Source organism: Gossypium raimondii, chromosome 9 (genome assembly GCF_025698545.1).
Source record: "Gossypium raimondii isolate GPD5lz chromosome 9, ASM2569854v1, whole genome shotgun sequence".
In the NCBI taxonomy this organism is placed as follows: Eukaryota; Viridiplantae; Streptophyta; class Magnoliopsida; order Malvales; family Malvaceae; genus Gossypium; species Gossypium raimondii.
The window spans coordinates 44177276-44195081 of NC_068573.1; the positions used below are offsets into that span (position 1 = coordinate 44177276).

A 17806-nucleotide genomic window follows, 5' to 3' on the forward strand; every position below is an offset into this window, starting at 1 on the left:
ATTTCGTATTTAATTTTAACTTAAATTTAATACTTAATTACTTAATTTTTAATACTACTTACTAAATTATTGTGTTATAAGTAAAATGATAAAGTGCTTATTATTAAGCATTTGCTGGACTTGGGTTCAATCTTTGTGTATTACATTTTAGTTGTTTTATTTAAATATTTCATATAAAAATAGTAAAAGACGAAAGTACCATTGTATTAATATTGAATTCTTTATTAAAATATGTTTTAAATAATTTCATAAATAAGTCGGTGTCAAGTTAAATTAGACACCAACTCAATTAGAAAATTACGAAGTCTAATATAGTTTTGCTTCATGTATTAATGCAAAAGCAATATTATTCAAACGGTTAAAATATTTCTTAAGCCCATGTACTATTCGGAAATTTGGAATTTAATTCTCATACTTTTATTCTTACGAACTTAGTCATTTTACTTTTATTATTTCAAAATTCACATTCAACTGTTATTAATGTTAAACTTATTTTGTTAAATTAAGTTCATTACAACCAATGCGGCATTGAGGGGGGCTGACAAGGGCCCTAGCCCCCTAAAATGTAAAATTTCACTTTTGAGTTTTAAATTTTACAAGATTTTGATTTAATCTTTTAAAAATTAAAAATATATAAACTACTAAAATTGCAAAATTACATTTCAGTTCTAAAAAAGTACACTTTATTCCAACCTTGTAGGAATTTTTTTTAACTTCACCTCTAATTATAAAATACATGGTTAGTGAGGGAATTTTTATTTATTTATTTCAAAATGTGTATTAAAAGACATATAAGAGAGGAGATTGGAAGGAACAAACAGTGAAAACTAAGTTCCATGTTGTTTGGAACATTTTAGTAAGCCTGCAAATGTGAAGACATTTAAGAGGAAATTAGTTCATTTGGATTGTTTATTATTGTCTTGGCACAACCTATAGAGTTTTTAAATTGACGAATTTTGACTTGTTATGGTTTTTGTTTTCTTTTAAAATTCTGATGGTAGAAGAGTTTATCCTTGAGAGCTACTACTTGGAGACTATCAATAGGGCTGGCCATACAGCTTCATGTTTTTTTTATTATTTCTATTTGAGTTTCTTTTTCACAATAACTCTTCAGAAGAAGTTTTTCATTTCTGGATTTGTCAAGGATCAACTTGAAAAGGTTGTATGCCATCATTTCAACCAGATTGTCTTTAGAGAAACAACCTGTTGGGGGACCAATTATCCACCTCTTCTTCTTCTTTTATTTCTCTTCCTTTAAATAATTATCATCGTCATCATCATCATCTCTTTTTGTTCAAATTTTGTTTTCTTCGTTCTTGTTCTTTCAATTTCATTTTATTGATGTATTTGCTTGCCATTTCTAATTAGATTTGTGGCTATGAGTTTATCTCTTCCTTTGGTTCATCATTATCCAAAAGGCCATGCTATTTTTCTATTCTATTTTATTATCCTTATCTTATTAGTATTTCCTTTGCTGTTTTCTTTCGGACTAATAAAATGAGATTGGATTATGGTTAGATTTAATTAGACAAGAACCAAAGTCAGAAAGAAGCCAAATAATTACTGTAACCTTTAAGACTGGATAAAAAAATTGTACCAAAAACAGAAGGGAAAACAAGGTATTTTCTTTTAATAAAAGCTTGCAATTCGTCCACGTTCAGGCTCGCAGTTATACATTCACAGCAGAACAGTCAAAATTATAAACATCAAAGAGAGTGAAATTTTTTAAAAAATCAAGTAATAAGAAGGTTTCTGAAGCTTTCATACTTGTATCATTGATGGAATTTGTTTATCCGAATGCATCAAAGCAAGTCTCTTTTCTTCAAACGACTGTTCCATCTCTTCATGAGTTTCTTCGACTAGTGAAGTTTGTAACGTTGGAGGTGGTGTTATGTCTGTCTGCATTTGAACTGACGCTGTTGAATGCATTGCCTTTGGCTTCCTATTCTCTTCGTCGACTGAAGAAATCGTCTTCAAGGGAGTCATGGTGTTGTTGGATGGATCGTTGGTCGGAATTGTTTTCTGTAAAGTTTTACTTTCACCGTTATCTTCTAGCTTGTTTGTCATATTGGCTTTTGATGATACTGGGAGAGAGATGGGCGAGAATGGCTTACGAACCAGTGGTGATTCTATTTCATTAGTGTTTATGCCGTTTGATGGGTGCTTTCGAAAGGGAGCATCGGCAATGTCCTGGCCTCTCTTAACTGCAAATAGTGAAAGTGTCAGGCTTTAATACCTAAAAGAATGAACAAATTTTGAAAGAACCGAAGGTGCTTTAGTAGTTGGTACAAATTTTGATTGTTGGTTACAGTTGAGATTAGGACTGTTAATTTTGAACATGGCACAATTACATGACTATAAAGTATGGGACAAATATACAAACATATCACTATATATTTAACACAAATTATTATTAACATGCCATATTTTATATAAAAATATACAACCTTCAATATCAGCTGTTAAGTCAAACCGTGAAATGAATCTATAAATCGGTTTTGGGTAGATAAAATTCTTCCAATGTTTGACACATGAACACAATTATAACACAAATATGACGCATGAATACATGGTCTAAGTCTAGTTGAGATGTTCTTGATTGTAACAAGCATGGACAGAGAACTTACAAGCTGGGGAAGCTGGAATGGCGTCATTTTGTAACATAAACTCAGTTTTCTTATTAGAACGTGTTTGAGAAATCCTCGGGGAATTAACTGAATCGAGTTTATGAGCTTGAAGCATTGGTCCCCCCAAGGCGACTTTTTTAGTGCTTGGAACTCCAGTACACTGCTTGGAACCCTTTTTTGCACTCTGCGGCTTTGGTGGGCTTTGTTTTGCGCCATAGAGTACCTCTTGCTCCGCTATTAGTTGTCCCTGAAGTCTCTTCTGGTCCTGAACAACAAAAATGACTAAAGATCAATTTCAACTAGGGAAATGTCCCCATTTGCATATCGTCTAGGTTCTTAAATCGGTAGAACATTATTAACATGTGCACCATGATTAGGGAATAAGTTTAGTTATCTTACCCGCAACCTACGTCGTTCTTGCTCTTTCTCCTCTCGTAAATTAGCATAATCTTCAAGCATTGAAAGAACAGGAGTCTAGATAGTGTAGAACGGGTCAGTTAGACAGAGTTTGGAATTTGTCTATAGTTTTCTTGTCATAATTCTGTTTGATATTTTAAACAAACTCTGAGCTGTTAATAATTTGTATCGTATAGAATATAGATTTCAATATTTTTTATATTCACATCATGTCTATGTTTCTATATCGTCGTCTAATTTTGCTAGGTCTACAGTTGGATACCAAAAGTGCAAGCAAATATGGAACATAAAGACCCAAGGGGGTAAGTTATTAGAGTACGCACACCATCATACAAAAATTCAGTCCCTCTCTCCTCTTCCCAAGCCATAATCTTTGAAGTCAAAGCCTCCACCCTTCCTGCATTAATATGATATAAGAAAGCTTCAGCACTGTGTTAACTAATTCTGCTCCAAACAGGTAGGAAACAGAAACACTTTGCAAGAAGCCTCAAAAATTTGGGATTGATGATGTGAAATCTTAACAACAAAACCAAGTTTATTTCTCAACCATTTATCTTAAATGTACCATATACCTGGAAGTTTATTAACCAAGGAACGAGCTTTCTCAGCGCGCTTCAGTGTAAGATGAGTACCTCTTCCGGCATTATATCGGTTTTCATCCTATGGAATAACATAAAATGAAGCAACGTTACCATCTTAGGAATTTATAATAATAATAAAAAAAAAGAACCTCTGAAGGGATGGCAAAAAGTAAAACGTTCACCCTGTTATATTCCTCAAGCCAAGATTCCTCCTCACATGCTGCCAACCATTTCTCAACCTTCTCAAGTATTTCTTTTCTGCTAAAAGCTTCCTCTTTAACCTTGGCAATTTGAAGTTCAATTTGTTCTAGTATAGTTGCAGCATCAATCACTCCTGAATAAAGAAAGTAAGAATGACACTCACTAGGAAAAAGTGGTGCAATAAGCACAAATGGTATGATGACAGTGATATATCATTAGCATGTACCTGAGTCAATAGCTTCAATTGCATCTTCTAATTGAGTGTCTGGAATCAAGTGCGTCTTTGTAGAGATCTCCTTTAGCTCTGCTCTCTTCTTGAGAATGATCTCTTTCATTTTGCTCGACTTTAAGTCTTCCAATCTAGAAACTTCTTCCTCAACCTGCACAGCATAGCATATTTATTTCTCTGTTAATCCAGAGTAAAGAATTTATATAGTTGAAGTTCAGCTAAACTGGCCTTTAAACATCCATCACTTACATAATTGATAAAATCGTCAGAGAGAGTGTTGGGTTCAGTAATTTCATGCTCTGAAGCAGCTACATTGCATGTAACATTCTGAAACTTCTGTTGCTCCTCAATCGGTGTATCCATCAGATTCCACAACTCCAACATAGTAGTTGCAAGATCTTGTAGCTGTAAAGGGTCAAACGATCACTATTATAATCAAAGAGAAGGGAGAGGCCCCGGATTTTGCGGTATGCAAAATACTAAAGTTCATTTTTACCCTTTCCATCCTCTGTATCTTAACTTCCCGCAACTTATTTATTTCTGTTCCCAGTTGCTCGAGTGTATTATTGCTAATGCTCCTCGATCCTTCAGAGTCACCTAAACTAGGATGGACCTCGGTAGCTGTAAGCTTGAAATCCATACCCATCACTGAGCAGAGTGAGTTCAATGTGTTAAGATGGTCCTGAACCTGCTTCAGACGATTACTCTGCACAAGAGAAAGATCAGTCAGAGAGCAAAAGATAAGCATGTGTTTTCATGAGGTGGAAACAATAAAGAATTGGGAAAAGAAAAAAAGTTGACCTTCTCTTTCAGAAGTTCATGCAGCTGTCTATGCAATTCTTCAAGCCTCATTAAGGATAAATCAGTTTCATCCACAACCGTTTCCGAGGAAACTGATTCCGTGGATCCATTTATCTCATTTATGATCATTTCTATTTGGTCCAGGACGTCTATGAAATGATTTCTTCTTTCTTCCTTCCTTTTCTTCATCTCCTCCACTTGTGAAAGCATTTTCCTGAGCTCTTCCTTCAAGCTGCCAATGTTTTGATCTGACTGAAAAAGTGAACCATAAAATAAGTAAATAGTTCAATCTAATTGGAAACTATTCATCTAGGGTTCATTATCCTTTCGTTCCTGACCTGCCTAATATGCACTGGCCTCTCCCCCATTGCTGAACAGATGGCAGCCAGTTCGGCTTCAGAATCAGCAATTGTCTGTCTTATATGGGCTTTGGAGTGATTTGCCTGATCTACCTTTCTTCTGTATACCTCCACACACTCTCGTTCAAGCTCAAGCAGCATTTCATCTCTGTCAGCATCTGTCTCCCCAACTTCTTCCCAGATTATCTAATTTTTTTTTTCAAGGAACCGTGAAAGCATAAATATAAGATTAGAGTTCAATTTTTTAGAATAGAAGCAGAAAGATGCATATTTTAACTGGGAATTAACTTGTCAAGAGGGACAAAAATAAAAGATTTTAAGGTATCTTTTGTGTGGAACGATCCGCAATACCTGAAGTTCATTTAGAAGGGCTCTACAGGTTGTTTCCACTTGAACAAGTGGATCAATTCGCTGAGTAGACATGTTAATAATTCCTGACAAAACCAGTATCTTCAAATCAGAAATCATACACAGTAATGCAAGCCAGGAGACTAAAAATGGAAAACTGAAAGTTCGGCTGATATATAAAAGTGTGAAAAATGGCCAATACTGATTCAGGTCAATTTTATCAGTAAGAATGAGAAGCAAGAACAATGAAACAACAGAAAGAAAAAAAAATTGCATTCACCAAGTATATAAGCTGAAGCTTTAAGCTTGCATTGGGACATGAAAATGGATAATTATTGTTTTCCTGACTCCAATTCGTAGCATGTAATAACTTTGTTCTGGACTACTATGATTGAAATTAAAGAATCTGTCAATAACAACAGTATCCAAATTCGATATAATGGTTGTTTTAAGACTTTCTGTTACTATTTTAGGCAAATACACAGTATACAGGGATCTGGATTTCCATAGTTTTCTTTTTCTAAATTAAGCATTAAACTAGGAATTGATTACAAATGAATATTCGGAGGAACATGCCAAGGAAAAGGGAAAGAAAATGGCATGGGATCCATGACGATAAGATAACCTAGTTTCATCCGTCAACTAACCCAATTCGATCAACATCTCATTATAAAAATCAATTGTAAGCTTCATGGCTTTAAAGTTTCAAGGACCTTGTTTACCAGTCAATAACAAAATTTTTATCTTATTCTAGAATATTCAGTGAATAATCACCAACAAAAATCAAAATTAAGAACATTATTACAAGAATTAGCCTCCATTTTCAGCTCTCCTCATGTTTTTTTTCCCTTTTGTTTTCTAAATTTGATCGTCAGCCAATATTTCAAGAAATCAATTCCAACGTAAAGATTAATGGAAACAGTTTTATCAATGAGCATGTTTACCTCTCAACAACACACACTAAATCATGATCTTATATTAAAATTTTAAGTTACTGAGCACCAACTATTTCAGGATGAGCAACTACAAGAACTATCCATTTTGACGAAGAACGAAAAACATGAAATATAAACTTTAAGCTCTCCTCGTCAGCCAAGCAAATTAAGAATTTGAAGGAAAACAGAAAAGAAAAAGAAAAGGTGCAGAGATGAAGATAAACCTGAAGAAAAAGAGAATGAGACGAACAGTTTTGTTTTGTTTTGTTTTGTTTTAAATATTGCTTCTCTCAAAAGCTTTGTGTTTGTTTGGTATGAAAGAAAGAAATAAAAAATGGGTTAGAAATGAGAAATGCAAGGCGTACAGAAAAATACGCGAGAATTAGAGGTTTGATGTGGTTTCTGATTTGCAACAAAAATTATGAAATCAAAGGTTGATAGAAAGGGAGAGATTGTGTGCTGTGCAGGCGTTTATGGAAAATGGACCGTTAGAATGCACCTGTTCGTTACGGATTTGTTTTCAAGGGTCCGATATTGGCTATAGTTAAGAAATTTAAATTTGATTTTATCATTTTAAGAAATTATTATGTGTATTTATTTGATGAAATATAATTATTAAATACTATATTTATAAAATATTATATAAAAAAAGGTAGCAAAATTAAGAGTTTAGGGATTTTAATGTTTCGGGGTTTTATTTATTTATTTCATATTTAGATTATTTTTATATATTTTATATAGAAATATAAAATAAAATAAAATCATCAATATTACTATTTATTTTTTAATAGAGAATTTTTGTAGTAGATTCTAATTTGAGTATTATCTAATTAACTTGTGACATCAATTTATTCAAGTATTGAATTAGTGTTTTAGTTAAGGGTATAGATGAGACATTAGTACTTGCAAGCTACTCGAGTTCAACTCTAAAAAAATTTAAACTCAGTTCGGTAATTATCGAGTCGAGCTTGAGCTCAAGCCAATCAAACTATACATGAATTATAGCTTAATGTGTAATTGTATATATGAACTTTATTTTTTTTTTACAATTTTATACATAAAATTTTAATTAGATCAAATTCTTATAAATTACTAATACAATTATATATAAACAGTAGGAAAACAATGGGGTTTTTTTAATTTTTTATGAATTCGGGTAGGGTCAAGCCTAAAACCCTTACCTAGGCCCAACAAATTTTTTAAACAAGTTTTATATTTTATCCAAACTTATTTTTTAGACCTATAATTTTACTCAAATCTTTTCACTTTAAATGGCACAGCCCATTTTTAAGTCTAGGGTCATCAAGCCGATCTCATCATTTTCGCACTACACATTTTATTCTTGCTTTATGTATCCTAAACTTTTAGGAGTAATAGTCCTGTATGTTGAAGTTGCTTTATTTTGGTAGGCACAATTGTAAAATAAGTTTATTCTTTTGTACTTTTTAATTATACAATTTAAAATTTAGATTCAAGCAATATTAATTAAATAATTGTATAAAAATTAATTAATTAATAAAAGATAAAATGTTATAAAAAATATTTTATAATAGAATATTTATTCTTTTGAATTATACAATTGAGATTAACATAAAAGAATAATTAAATATTAATAATAAATATTTTAGATTAATTATTAGTTTATTAGTATCATGGTTACATATAATTATGGTTAAGATTTATCAATATAAATAATATTTAATACTTAAATATTGTCATTTCCGTACCATCTAAAAATAGAATATTATTAACATTGATAAGCAATACATTTTATACCTAAAATTAATATTGGTTACTTAATGCATTGATAATGTAACTAATTTATTTATGTAGATTTTACAGACGTCCATCTTTTAAACATATATAACTTCAATTACTTAAATTTTGATTTCAAATTATTTATTTTTGAATGTTATATAATTTATGATTTTAAAATATTTATTTTTGAATATTATATGTTTTAATTATTTTAATAATTATTACTTACATTAGTTACATGATCTAAAAATATTGTATTAGATAAAAATATATATGCATATTTAAGTGCAAGGTACCTAAAATCTAGGATATATAAATAGTGTCTTAACTCGTGGAGAATACAATAAGTAATTAATAATTTGTATGTTTTGAATAATTTATTAAAAACTGTAATTAATGTTAATAATATTATGAAAATGAAATCTGTTGTTGTATAAATTATTTTATATTGAAATAATTTTATTTTTATTTTAAAATATAAAAAATCTACCAATAAGTGTTAGATACAATAATAAGATATATGATACTCTTAAGATTATTGCTACCAAATTTACCTAAAAAAGGAAGAAACACAAAATCAACCTTGAACGATGTTCACATCATCAACAACATCGTTATCAATTAGATTTATTAATAATAATGTTATAAAAATAAATATGTCAAAGATAAAAAAATTAAAATTTCTAACATAGTAAAAGTGATTAAATCTATATAATACCTTGAATGTTATTATAATAAAGAAAAATAGGGTGATAACAAACATGTCAATATTTAGTATTACGAAGATACTAAAACCAAACGTTAAACATTGATGTATTGTCCAAACCAACATTTAATTAAGTTTAAGACAAACCTTGTCCGCATTTAACCAAGCATTCTAAATTTAAAGACGGATATGGATTTGGAAATTGTTTTAAGTATTGTAGTGCGCACAATGATCTGGAATACAACTCAAAGCCTACTGTAAAATTATCATCTCATTGGAGTGGGTGTTGGGTATTTTTCTAACACGAATATATTTATTTTTAATGTTTTTTTGGTTATACCATGATTATACTTGCAAGCAAATACACGTGTCAAAGTAAAAGCATGTTTAAAATTCAAAGTTGACTTCAAAGCCTACGTGATGTGTGCGTGCGCGACAATAATTTATTTTTAAATTATAAATAAATTTGGAAATTATATATTGACAAAAGCTAGAGTGTAAGCATTGTGCGGGATTTGAATTGGGGGGAGCGTCCTGTGTCTATGAGTTTTGTTTACTATTTGTCTGCTCCAAATTATAATATGCCAAAAGGTTATTTCTAGGCTGTCTTCTCCCCACCCACAATATGGAAACAAATGGACCGTCTGTAGTTATATAAGGCTTCAAGCTTCATTTAAATTTTAATTTTTGAAATTTAGCTTCGATTCTATCAATTGAGATAAAAATCAATTTTTAAATTTATTCATTTAGAATCATTTATTTTAAGTTCTATGGCCAAATAATAAAATGTCAAAAATGATAAAAGTTCTACTAATTATAAAAGTATTTACTGAAATTTAATGTCTTTATTAATTTCTATATAATAAGAAAGTTCGATTTGGATCGTATCTTATCTTATTGAATATTATAACGTAACTCATTTAATTAGTGTCATGAATTAAATTAATTCGATTAAAATAAATATTATTATAGTGTAAATAATTAAAATATAGAAAAAGTCATTAATTATATATTTATCATATTTTGCTGTCTGGCAAACAATTTTCAATTATTAAGTATTTTGTGATGTGCAAATCTGTCATCAAGCATATTCACACTAAGTCTTGAATTCAAATTTAAATAACCCGTCATTTAAGCAAAAGAAAATTTTAAAAATAAAAATAAAGTTCCAACACAACTGTATTAGATACATAGTAGTCCCATGATGGATGTATTGAAGCTCGGACAAAATCATTCTTAATTCAAACAGACAAGACTCGATTTACTATTCCATATTGATAAAAATATATATTTATATATTATATTTTTAAAAATAAACAAGCTATTAAGTTGATCCGACTATCTGATTGAGTTTAAACAAGAAATTTAAAATTTTCTTTTCATAATTCTGAACTAGAATTGTTGCACTTAACTACGTGGATAAATTTAAAATAATATTTATTTGTTTTAAATATTCATGATTAATGATGATATGAATAATCTTTACTAGTATGTATAAAAAGAAAAAGAAATGCTCTAAGGTCATTCTTCACACATGTCCATTACTTTTCTTTTTACTAAATAATGTAATCACTAATTTCAATTTTAATTCCTCTATTTTTATAGATTGTATATTGTACTTCTTTCAAATTTAATTATTTAGACTTAATTTAACATCAAGTCTCAAAAGTACTTTTATATCAAAAATACTTTTAAAAATGTTCTTACTTTTGGCTAAAAACGTGTTTTTGCAAAATATTTTTGTCTCAAAAACACTTTTAAAACGCTTAAAAATCTTGTTTAGCAATATTTTTATCTCAAAAGTGTTTCTCAAAAGCAATGCTAAATTGACTTTTAATCTCTATGCATTCATTTTGACACTTCAATCTTTATTTTGATTAAAATATTGATATGAAATTTTAGAAATATTAATAGTATTAAAATTCTCTATTAAATTTTAAGTTCATTACAAATGTCTTTTCTTGTTATATAAATAACAAGTGCGTATTTTTTTAAAATTTCAAAACCTCATGGTATTAATAAATATATTTTAAATTTTAAAAGTAAGATTAATTTTAAAAATAAAATATAAAAATTAAATTTCAAGAATATATTATAAAATTTAAATATTTATCTTATAATTCAGTGAAAAGAAATAAATAAGCGAACTCGAAGCTAGAGACGAAACTATACTAATAAAAAAGTATTTTAATAACAAAAAACTAAAAAAGTTGTCATGATTATACACTTTTTTACTTTTAGAGATTGTTTGGGCTCATAACTTTGATTAGAGGGCTTAAAGATGGCTAAATGATTCGACATAAAATTGCGTAAACAACATTATCCACCAAATTAATTTTCGTTTTCATCGAACAGATGGCGGACCCCACCAATTCAAAAATTTGGAGGCTGAATTTCTATAAAAAGGACATTGGTTTGATTTTGCCATTTCATGGTTTCCTTCGGCATCCGATATTTTCGCCGTTCACTTCGACACAACGAAGCAAATTTGGATGATACAAACCAAAAAAACCCCCCTTTTCCGTTCATAAAAAGTTAGGGTTCTACACCATCAACCAATCAATTATTTTTCTTTTCTAGTTTGCTCTCGCAATTTTTAGACACACAGAGAGAGGAGGGGGGGAAAAGGCCAATTCAATGGAGTTTTGAAACTTAAGAGCTTTCTCTCTCAATTTCGAACCAAGCTCGAGAGAGAAAGTGGCTTCACAATTTCATTTTTTTTTTAATTTTTTGTTGGTTACTTGGGAAAGAAACAAATCAATGCGCTCCGATTTTTAAAAGGAAAGAGACGGAAAAAGAAATAAAATATTATCCAAGATTTGGTAATAACATTATTGCCGAAACAAAGAAAAGGAATATTTGAAAAGTTGTGATTTTAAGTGCCGCGGATTTGCAGAGAGGATTCTTGTGAAAAGGGAAAAAAAAATGGTTGATGAGATCGGTGAGGAGGAGTTTTATTCCATCGAGGAATCGATTGAGGGTGAAAGATGTTTTGATCTTGATTACGAGTTTGATGCACCGCGATGCTTTGATTTCAATCACCTAGAAACTGATTGTGAGGCTAAAGAAGCCGAACTCTGGTTCGAATCAGCTGGAAGCTATCCGCCTTCGCGTAAGCCTTTTCATGTGTTTCTTTCTTCTTCTTTTTTAGTCAATTCATTATGCTATATAAAGTCTTTTATTGTAAAGTCTTCTAATAATCTTATAAGATATTTTAATTTTCAGCTTTTGTAATAAAGTTGAAATGGAGATATGATATGAATGGAGATGGAGAATTTGGCAATGATTCAACAGATTGTGATGAACATAATGGAGGTATATTATTGTCTTTATCTTTTTTTTTCCTTCAGTTGTTTAATTAGCATCGTAGTTTGTAATCGGTGCTTTTCTTTGTAACTTTAGTTTTCTTCGGCAGGATCGATTAAATGTGATCTCCTTTTGAACAAGGGTTCTTTTTAAAAATTAATTTGCAATGCACTAATGTTCTTCTTTTCCCCTCTTTTTACTTCTGAATTAGAACCATGTAATAGCTATTGCGAAGGTAATCCGACGGCTAAAACTAATTCTCGAAGCAAGGCATCTCTATCTCGTAGTTCAACTTTGATGAAACCTACAGCAAGTTACTTGGCAAAGCAAAACCAATCTCGAATGGTTATTTCCAATAAATATCAGAAAAGGTGTTACTCTATTGTCGTTGGATACCATTATATGATGCCATTGGTAGTTTGAACTCTGTTTTTATATGAATTTTGGCCCCAAATTCAAGGGTTAATTCTCTGTTGGAGTCATAATAAAGTAAAAGGGTATTTACTTGTTGGTTCCTTTACTACTCAGGTTACTAAAGTCTGCTGACAGGCTTGATAAGAGTAATTCCTTTAACGAAGACAATGCTACCAAACGACAAAAGCTGGAAGCTGGTTACCTGTGCAAGGTACTCTCACTTATGTTATCTAATATACGATTGGACCTCATTTTTCCTGTATTATGGTTCAAAGGGTCTCGGTGATTCATAATCATTCTGGAACCAGACCAATCATTATAAATAATGTCAGAATGCCTGAGTTTACCTTCTATAATTTTCCATGTGATGTTGAAAATGGAAATAATCAGGCAGGTTAGAATTTAAGTGATAGGGATTCTGGGAAAGCAATATCCTCTTTGTATATCTTATGTCCAATAATATTTTGTAAAGCGAGATGTAATTTGGCTTATGATATTGTTTTCCCCTTCTTTTACATACGTGTCTGTATCATGGCATATACAGTTGTTTCTGCTTTCTTTTTTGGTTTGATATTACATGTTACTTCACCGTCATCATATATAGCTCAAATCTGTTTGCTAGACTTTAGATTTTGGCCCTATAGGATGTTCCATAATTTCTAATTTTTGTGAAACAGGCTGCTCATCTGAAGCATCAATCTCTATTTGTGCACAAGAAACCAAACAAGGTATGTTGTAGAATTAAGAACGTGTGTTTTATTACTTAGACTAATACTCAAGCGTAAGTTCCTTTTGCTGCTAACTACCTATGGGCTTATTTAAATATGCCATCACCTCCTGTGCGTGTTTGCAGGGACAATAATCTGTAATAAAAATTGAGCTAACATCATCAGCATTTTCAGTTTTCTTACAACTTTGAGTTTGTTGTCCAGGTCCAATCCCTTGATGGTAGTTTGCATGCTAAACCTAAAGTCACAATTCCGAAAGAACCAGAACTACAAACAGCAAGAAGGGCTCAGAGACACAGGTACAATTGATTTCCTATCATTTTCTGCCATTCATCTTGAGATTTATGTTTTTGTGCTTTCCTAAAAAGCTGATAGCCAAACGGTGATGATTTCAGGAATAAGGGTAAGGCAGAGTCAGATGAAAATGCAAAATCAAATGTTCATTTGTTTAAAGCACTCCCCTTAAACAAAAAGGTTGGTACTTCTAGCACTTAAAAATTATTTTTGCTGGAACTTAAATTTTGTTATAAGTTTCAGGAATCTTTGATGTTGAATGTGTAATCTCAATTTTTTTCTTTGGACTTGATAGATTCTTCAGGCTCCCTCATTGCCACTTCCCAAGAAAAGCCTGCCTCAACCACCAGAGTTTCAGGTAATTGATAGCCACAGTAACTTACTAATTTGCCACCTCTTAGGATTGCCCTTCTTGTCATTGTCTTGAGAAATATCCTGCATGAACCTTTTCTGGATAACTTTTTGACACAGATTTACTTTGTTTCATTGCTGCAGTTGTTTCATCTGAGGACATCCGAGAGAGCCAGGCAGCATGCATCTACTCATGTGGGTTATTTAAAATTTTATTTACATACAGCACCTGTATTCTATTTAAGTGTTTTCTCAAGTTTAACTCTATTTGGATTCCACATGTCATTACTTTTTTCAATCGTTGGGACTTCGGTTGCAGGCAATGAAAGTACCTAGTTATGTGTCAACTTCAAGAAATGAAAACACAGGCCTCAGAAGGTAATGGCACTTTGGCTTTTAACTTCACTCAGTTATTTTCTACAAAGCTTTCATTCCTTCTAGTGCTTGATGTTCTTTTTTCTCATGTGGTGAATTATCACTTGGTTAATAGCCAAAATTATAGTTATTCTCTTGATGCATGCATTCTCTTAACTTTTTGATATATAACCATTGAGATAATTTCATTTTGCTCGCTGAAGTAGCCCTTTTTTTCCTTTGCTTTGTGTACATAGCTTCAAGTCCATTAGTTCATTAAAGGAGGAGAAACATGAAGCTGTTAACAAATTTAAAGCTTGTGCTCTTAATAAGAAGGTTAAGCGAATATATTGATTGTCCTTGTTATTTAGATATTTTATTAAAAACAATCATCACATGCCGAACCATTTTGTTGGGTTTTCAGGCAATTTCTAGTAAAGGTGAAAATGGTGTCCTCCAGAATATGAACCAAACAACAGCCACAATGAAGCTTCCAGATGAAGCACCAGTAGAACTATTCGATAAGGTATTACTTCGTACTTTTTCCGAGCTTTATTCAGTAACAACCTATAGCTTCAAATGAACCTCCTAAAATGTTTTTGGAATAATTCACACCTTAACCATCCTTAGTAGAATTTCTCAATCTGCTCTTGATTTGGTTGTAATAATACTTCACCGCTCACTTGCATGATATATATCCAGCTCACGCTGTCAGCTGAAGTCCATTCTGGTGAAAAGCCTCGAGAAAGAATAGCTCTTTCTGAGGTTGGTTCCCTCAAAATCTTCATTTTTCTGAACCTAAACATATCTATAAATTGTATACTAATTTAGTTCTTGCACTTGTTGAATTAAGGGATTGAAAGAGAATGAGCCAGGTACTTTACTTCTGCAATGTCAGGTACATTATATGATGTTTGCATGCACCCACTAGATCACAGGATTGAAGTAATTTCATACATCTTCCTCCTGTTCTTGTATTAACTTCGAATACAAAATATGCAATTTGTAGATCATGAAAGTGGCCAAGGAAAAATTGCAAAGGAATGGAAGGATGCAGTACCAGTGTAGAAGAGAAAGGAATGCTGTAATTGGGCAACAAGAGAACATTAGCAGGTATAGCCTAGTTTACCCTGTCAGATTTGTGATGCTCGGTTTTCCCCCTACTTTTATCAGTAACTTTGACCTATGGGTTTTCTTCTCTTTTTCTGCTATAACATCTTGGTTCCAACAGCTTTTCCCACTTCTATATGAAAATAATTGAAGCGTTGGCTAAATTGATGCCAGTGTATCTAGTTTAGCTTGATTGGTTACAACTAGCCTGTTGGTAAAAAAGACCCGGTCTGTTTCGAGTTTTAGAATTCTAGTGCAGCTAAAAATTTTTGCATGTGAAACAGGTCAGATATCTGGTCTCTGCAGTGTCTTGATGAGTAACGACTGTATTTTGGGTTATTGGAATTTCAAGAAATAAGTCAAGCACTGGCAGCTTAATGTCTAAGGCAGATTAGATTGTAAACTCTAAAGTGCTTTTCATAGAAACTGAAACTACCTTGTATAAATTTCATTAGCCAAACCAATAAACAAAATTAAAAAAAGAAAAGAAAAAAAGAGTAATCAAAGAAATGTGAAGTCGTATGCTATACTCTTATCCGAGAGAAATCACAAAATGCCATTCATTAGCCAAACCAATAAACAAAATTAAAAAAAGAAAAGAAAAAAAGAGTAATCAAAGAAATGTGAAGTCGTATGCTATACTCTTATCCGAGAGAAATCACAAAATGCCATTCTTAAAGTTGGTTGTGGGGAAGGGCTGAGCGTTGAAAACTAATATGATAGTCTTGAATTAATTCATTAGCCTACATCTTTGTGATTTATGGTCCATTTTAGCTAGTATTTAGATGGGATATCTTTGACATTTTTGTCCATATATAAATGCACATTTTGTTGTAAATGTTTGATCAAGTAACTTATGATTTTGATGCATGTAGTTGAACGATATTGTAAAGGGTTGTTTCTTGTCACAGGAGATTGAGATTGGACATAATGTAAAGTTACCCCCCCCCCCCCGAGTAAATTAGGTTGCCATCTTGGCCTTTTTCTTGCACGAGAAAAGCGGGTTCATTGCAGGCAAGTTTTTTGTTGAGAACAGTGGATACGTTGTTTCTAAATGATTGTGGTATTTATTGCTTGAAAAGAGAAGAAAGAATTTTGGAGAAAATAGCAATGAATAGCAGTGTTAAAACATTTTGATAGCTTTTGACATGCTTTTCCAGTAACGAAAGAGCATAATGTATGAAAACTGAAATGTTCCCAACATTTGTTTTTGTATCTTTGTGTAGATGTTAAAATTGAGCAAACTAGTAAAGCTGATCCTCCTTTGACACTCATATGTAGTACTTAGTTTATGTTATCACCCAGCGGTTGGAAAGTCGAATTCATTCAAATTTAAACTGAAGATTGAATTACTTGAGTTTGCTCAATATGGTTTGGTTGGGAATGAGCTCAAGTTTCATCAAGCTTCATTATTTCACTTAGACTTGCTAGCAATGTGACAACAATCAAGTTGACTCCATTTATTTTAATGAAAATTTAAATTTATTCGCTTGTCTTTATATTAATCACAAAGGATTTAAATCTTTTTAATTTTTTTCCTCTAATTTAAAAGTGAAACTAGAACACAAATAAGAAAGTATTGTTAATTAGGATTGCTTTTGTGAATTTATGATCGACAGATAAGGCAAATCACAAAAAAAAAATGAGAGAATGCAATTTGTATATTTATCTCATGCATATCATAATTTTATTTTAAAATAATCATATTAAATGCAATGAATGCAATGATTTGCTTAAAATTAAAATAATAAATAATTTATAATATAATTATCAGACGTAACTAGATATTTGGTAACTTTAGGTAAATATTAAACTCACATTACTTTGATTGAGCATCAATTTTCTCTCATGTCAAGATGTGTTCCAAGCACCACTTTTATACAATTTTAGTTCTTCTTATTTCAATTTATTGTCACTCAACAAACCATGTCTAAAATAAAGAAAATTACTAAAGATGGACTGTCTCCTCAAACCCCAAAGTTACGTTAACGAAGTAATTATTATCTTTTATATATAGTTTGTTATATGCTAATTTTTGTTTTTGTTGTTACTACTACTTGTCTTGCTTTGTTTGTTTTTAATTTAAAATTTTTTGTTGAATTTTCTAGTCCATGATTTTTGTTTTACTTGTATGTCCGGTTCTACAAATTAAAATAAGTTCTAAAATTATTTTTATCTTTTATTTTCAATATGATTTTATAAACTTGCTAATATTAAGATTGCTTCCAACAAATTGGAGAACCAAAATTTTATCACTCATTGGACAAAATTTCTGTTGATGAAATTT

The 17806-nt window shown here is 31.1% G+C and overlaps 2 protein-coding genes across 4 annotated transcripts; one reads left to right on the forward strand and one right to left on the reverse strand.

Annotated features, from left to right (window-relative positions):
• Positions 1–1605: 1605 nt before the first annotated feature.
• Positions 1606–6885, reverse strand: LOC105800098 (65-kDa microtubule-associated protein 3). Of its 2 annotated transcripts, XM_052620622.1 has the most exons (14): positions 6723–6885; positions 5567–5649; positions 5195–5401; positions 4857–5108; positions 4552–4761; positions 4305–4460; positions 4053–4206; positions 3808–3959; positions 3617–3704; positions 3368–3441; positions 3027–3101; positions 2628–2892; positions 2119–2204; positions 1606–2022 (listed from the first exon to the last, which is right to left on the reverse strand). In XM_052620622.1, the coding sequence occupies exons 2-14, from the start codon at positions 5636–5638 to the stop codon at positions 1762–1764; spliced, it is 2052 nt and encodes a 683-aa protein (XP_052476582.1). In that variant the 5' UTR covers positions 5639–5649; positions 6723–6885; the 3' UTR covers positions 1606–1761. The 2 variants fall into 2 exon arrangements, with proteins under 2 accessions (XP_052476582.1, XP_012486466.1); XM_012631012.2 differs by having other exon boundaries at positions 1606–2204; positions 6723–6882.
• A 4531-nt stretch (positions 6886–11416) lies between these two features.
• Positions 11417–16819, forward strand: LOC105800099 (protein TPX2). 2 transcript variants are annotated; one of them, XM_012631018.2, is made up of 16 exons: positions 11417–12074; positions 12188–12277; positions 12480–12639; positions 12797–12893; positions 13360–13410; positions 13615–13709; positions 13806–13884; positions 14000–14062; positions 14200–14250; positions 14375–14433; positions 14667–14745; positions 14834–14935; positions 15112–15174; positions 15263–15307; positions 15419–15522; positions 16431–16819. In XM_012631018.2, exons 1-16 carry the CDS (start codon positions 11888–11890, stop codon positions 16453–16455), a joined length of 1350 nt encoding a protein of 449 aa, XP_012486472.1. In that variant the 5' UTR covers positions 11417–11887; the 3' UTR covers positions 16456–16819. The 2 variants fall into 2 exon arrangements, with proteins under 2 accessions (XP_012486472.1, XP_012486473.1); XM_012631019.2 differs by having other exon boundaries at positions 15263–15284.
• The last annotated feature ends 987 nt before the right edge of the window (positions 16820–17806 follow it).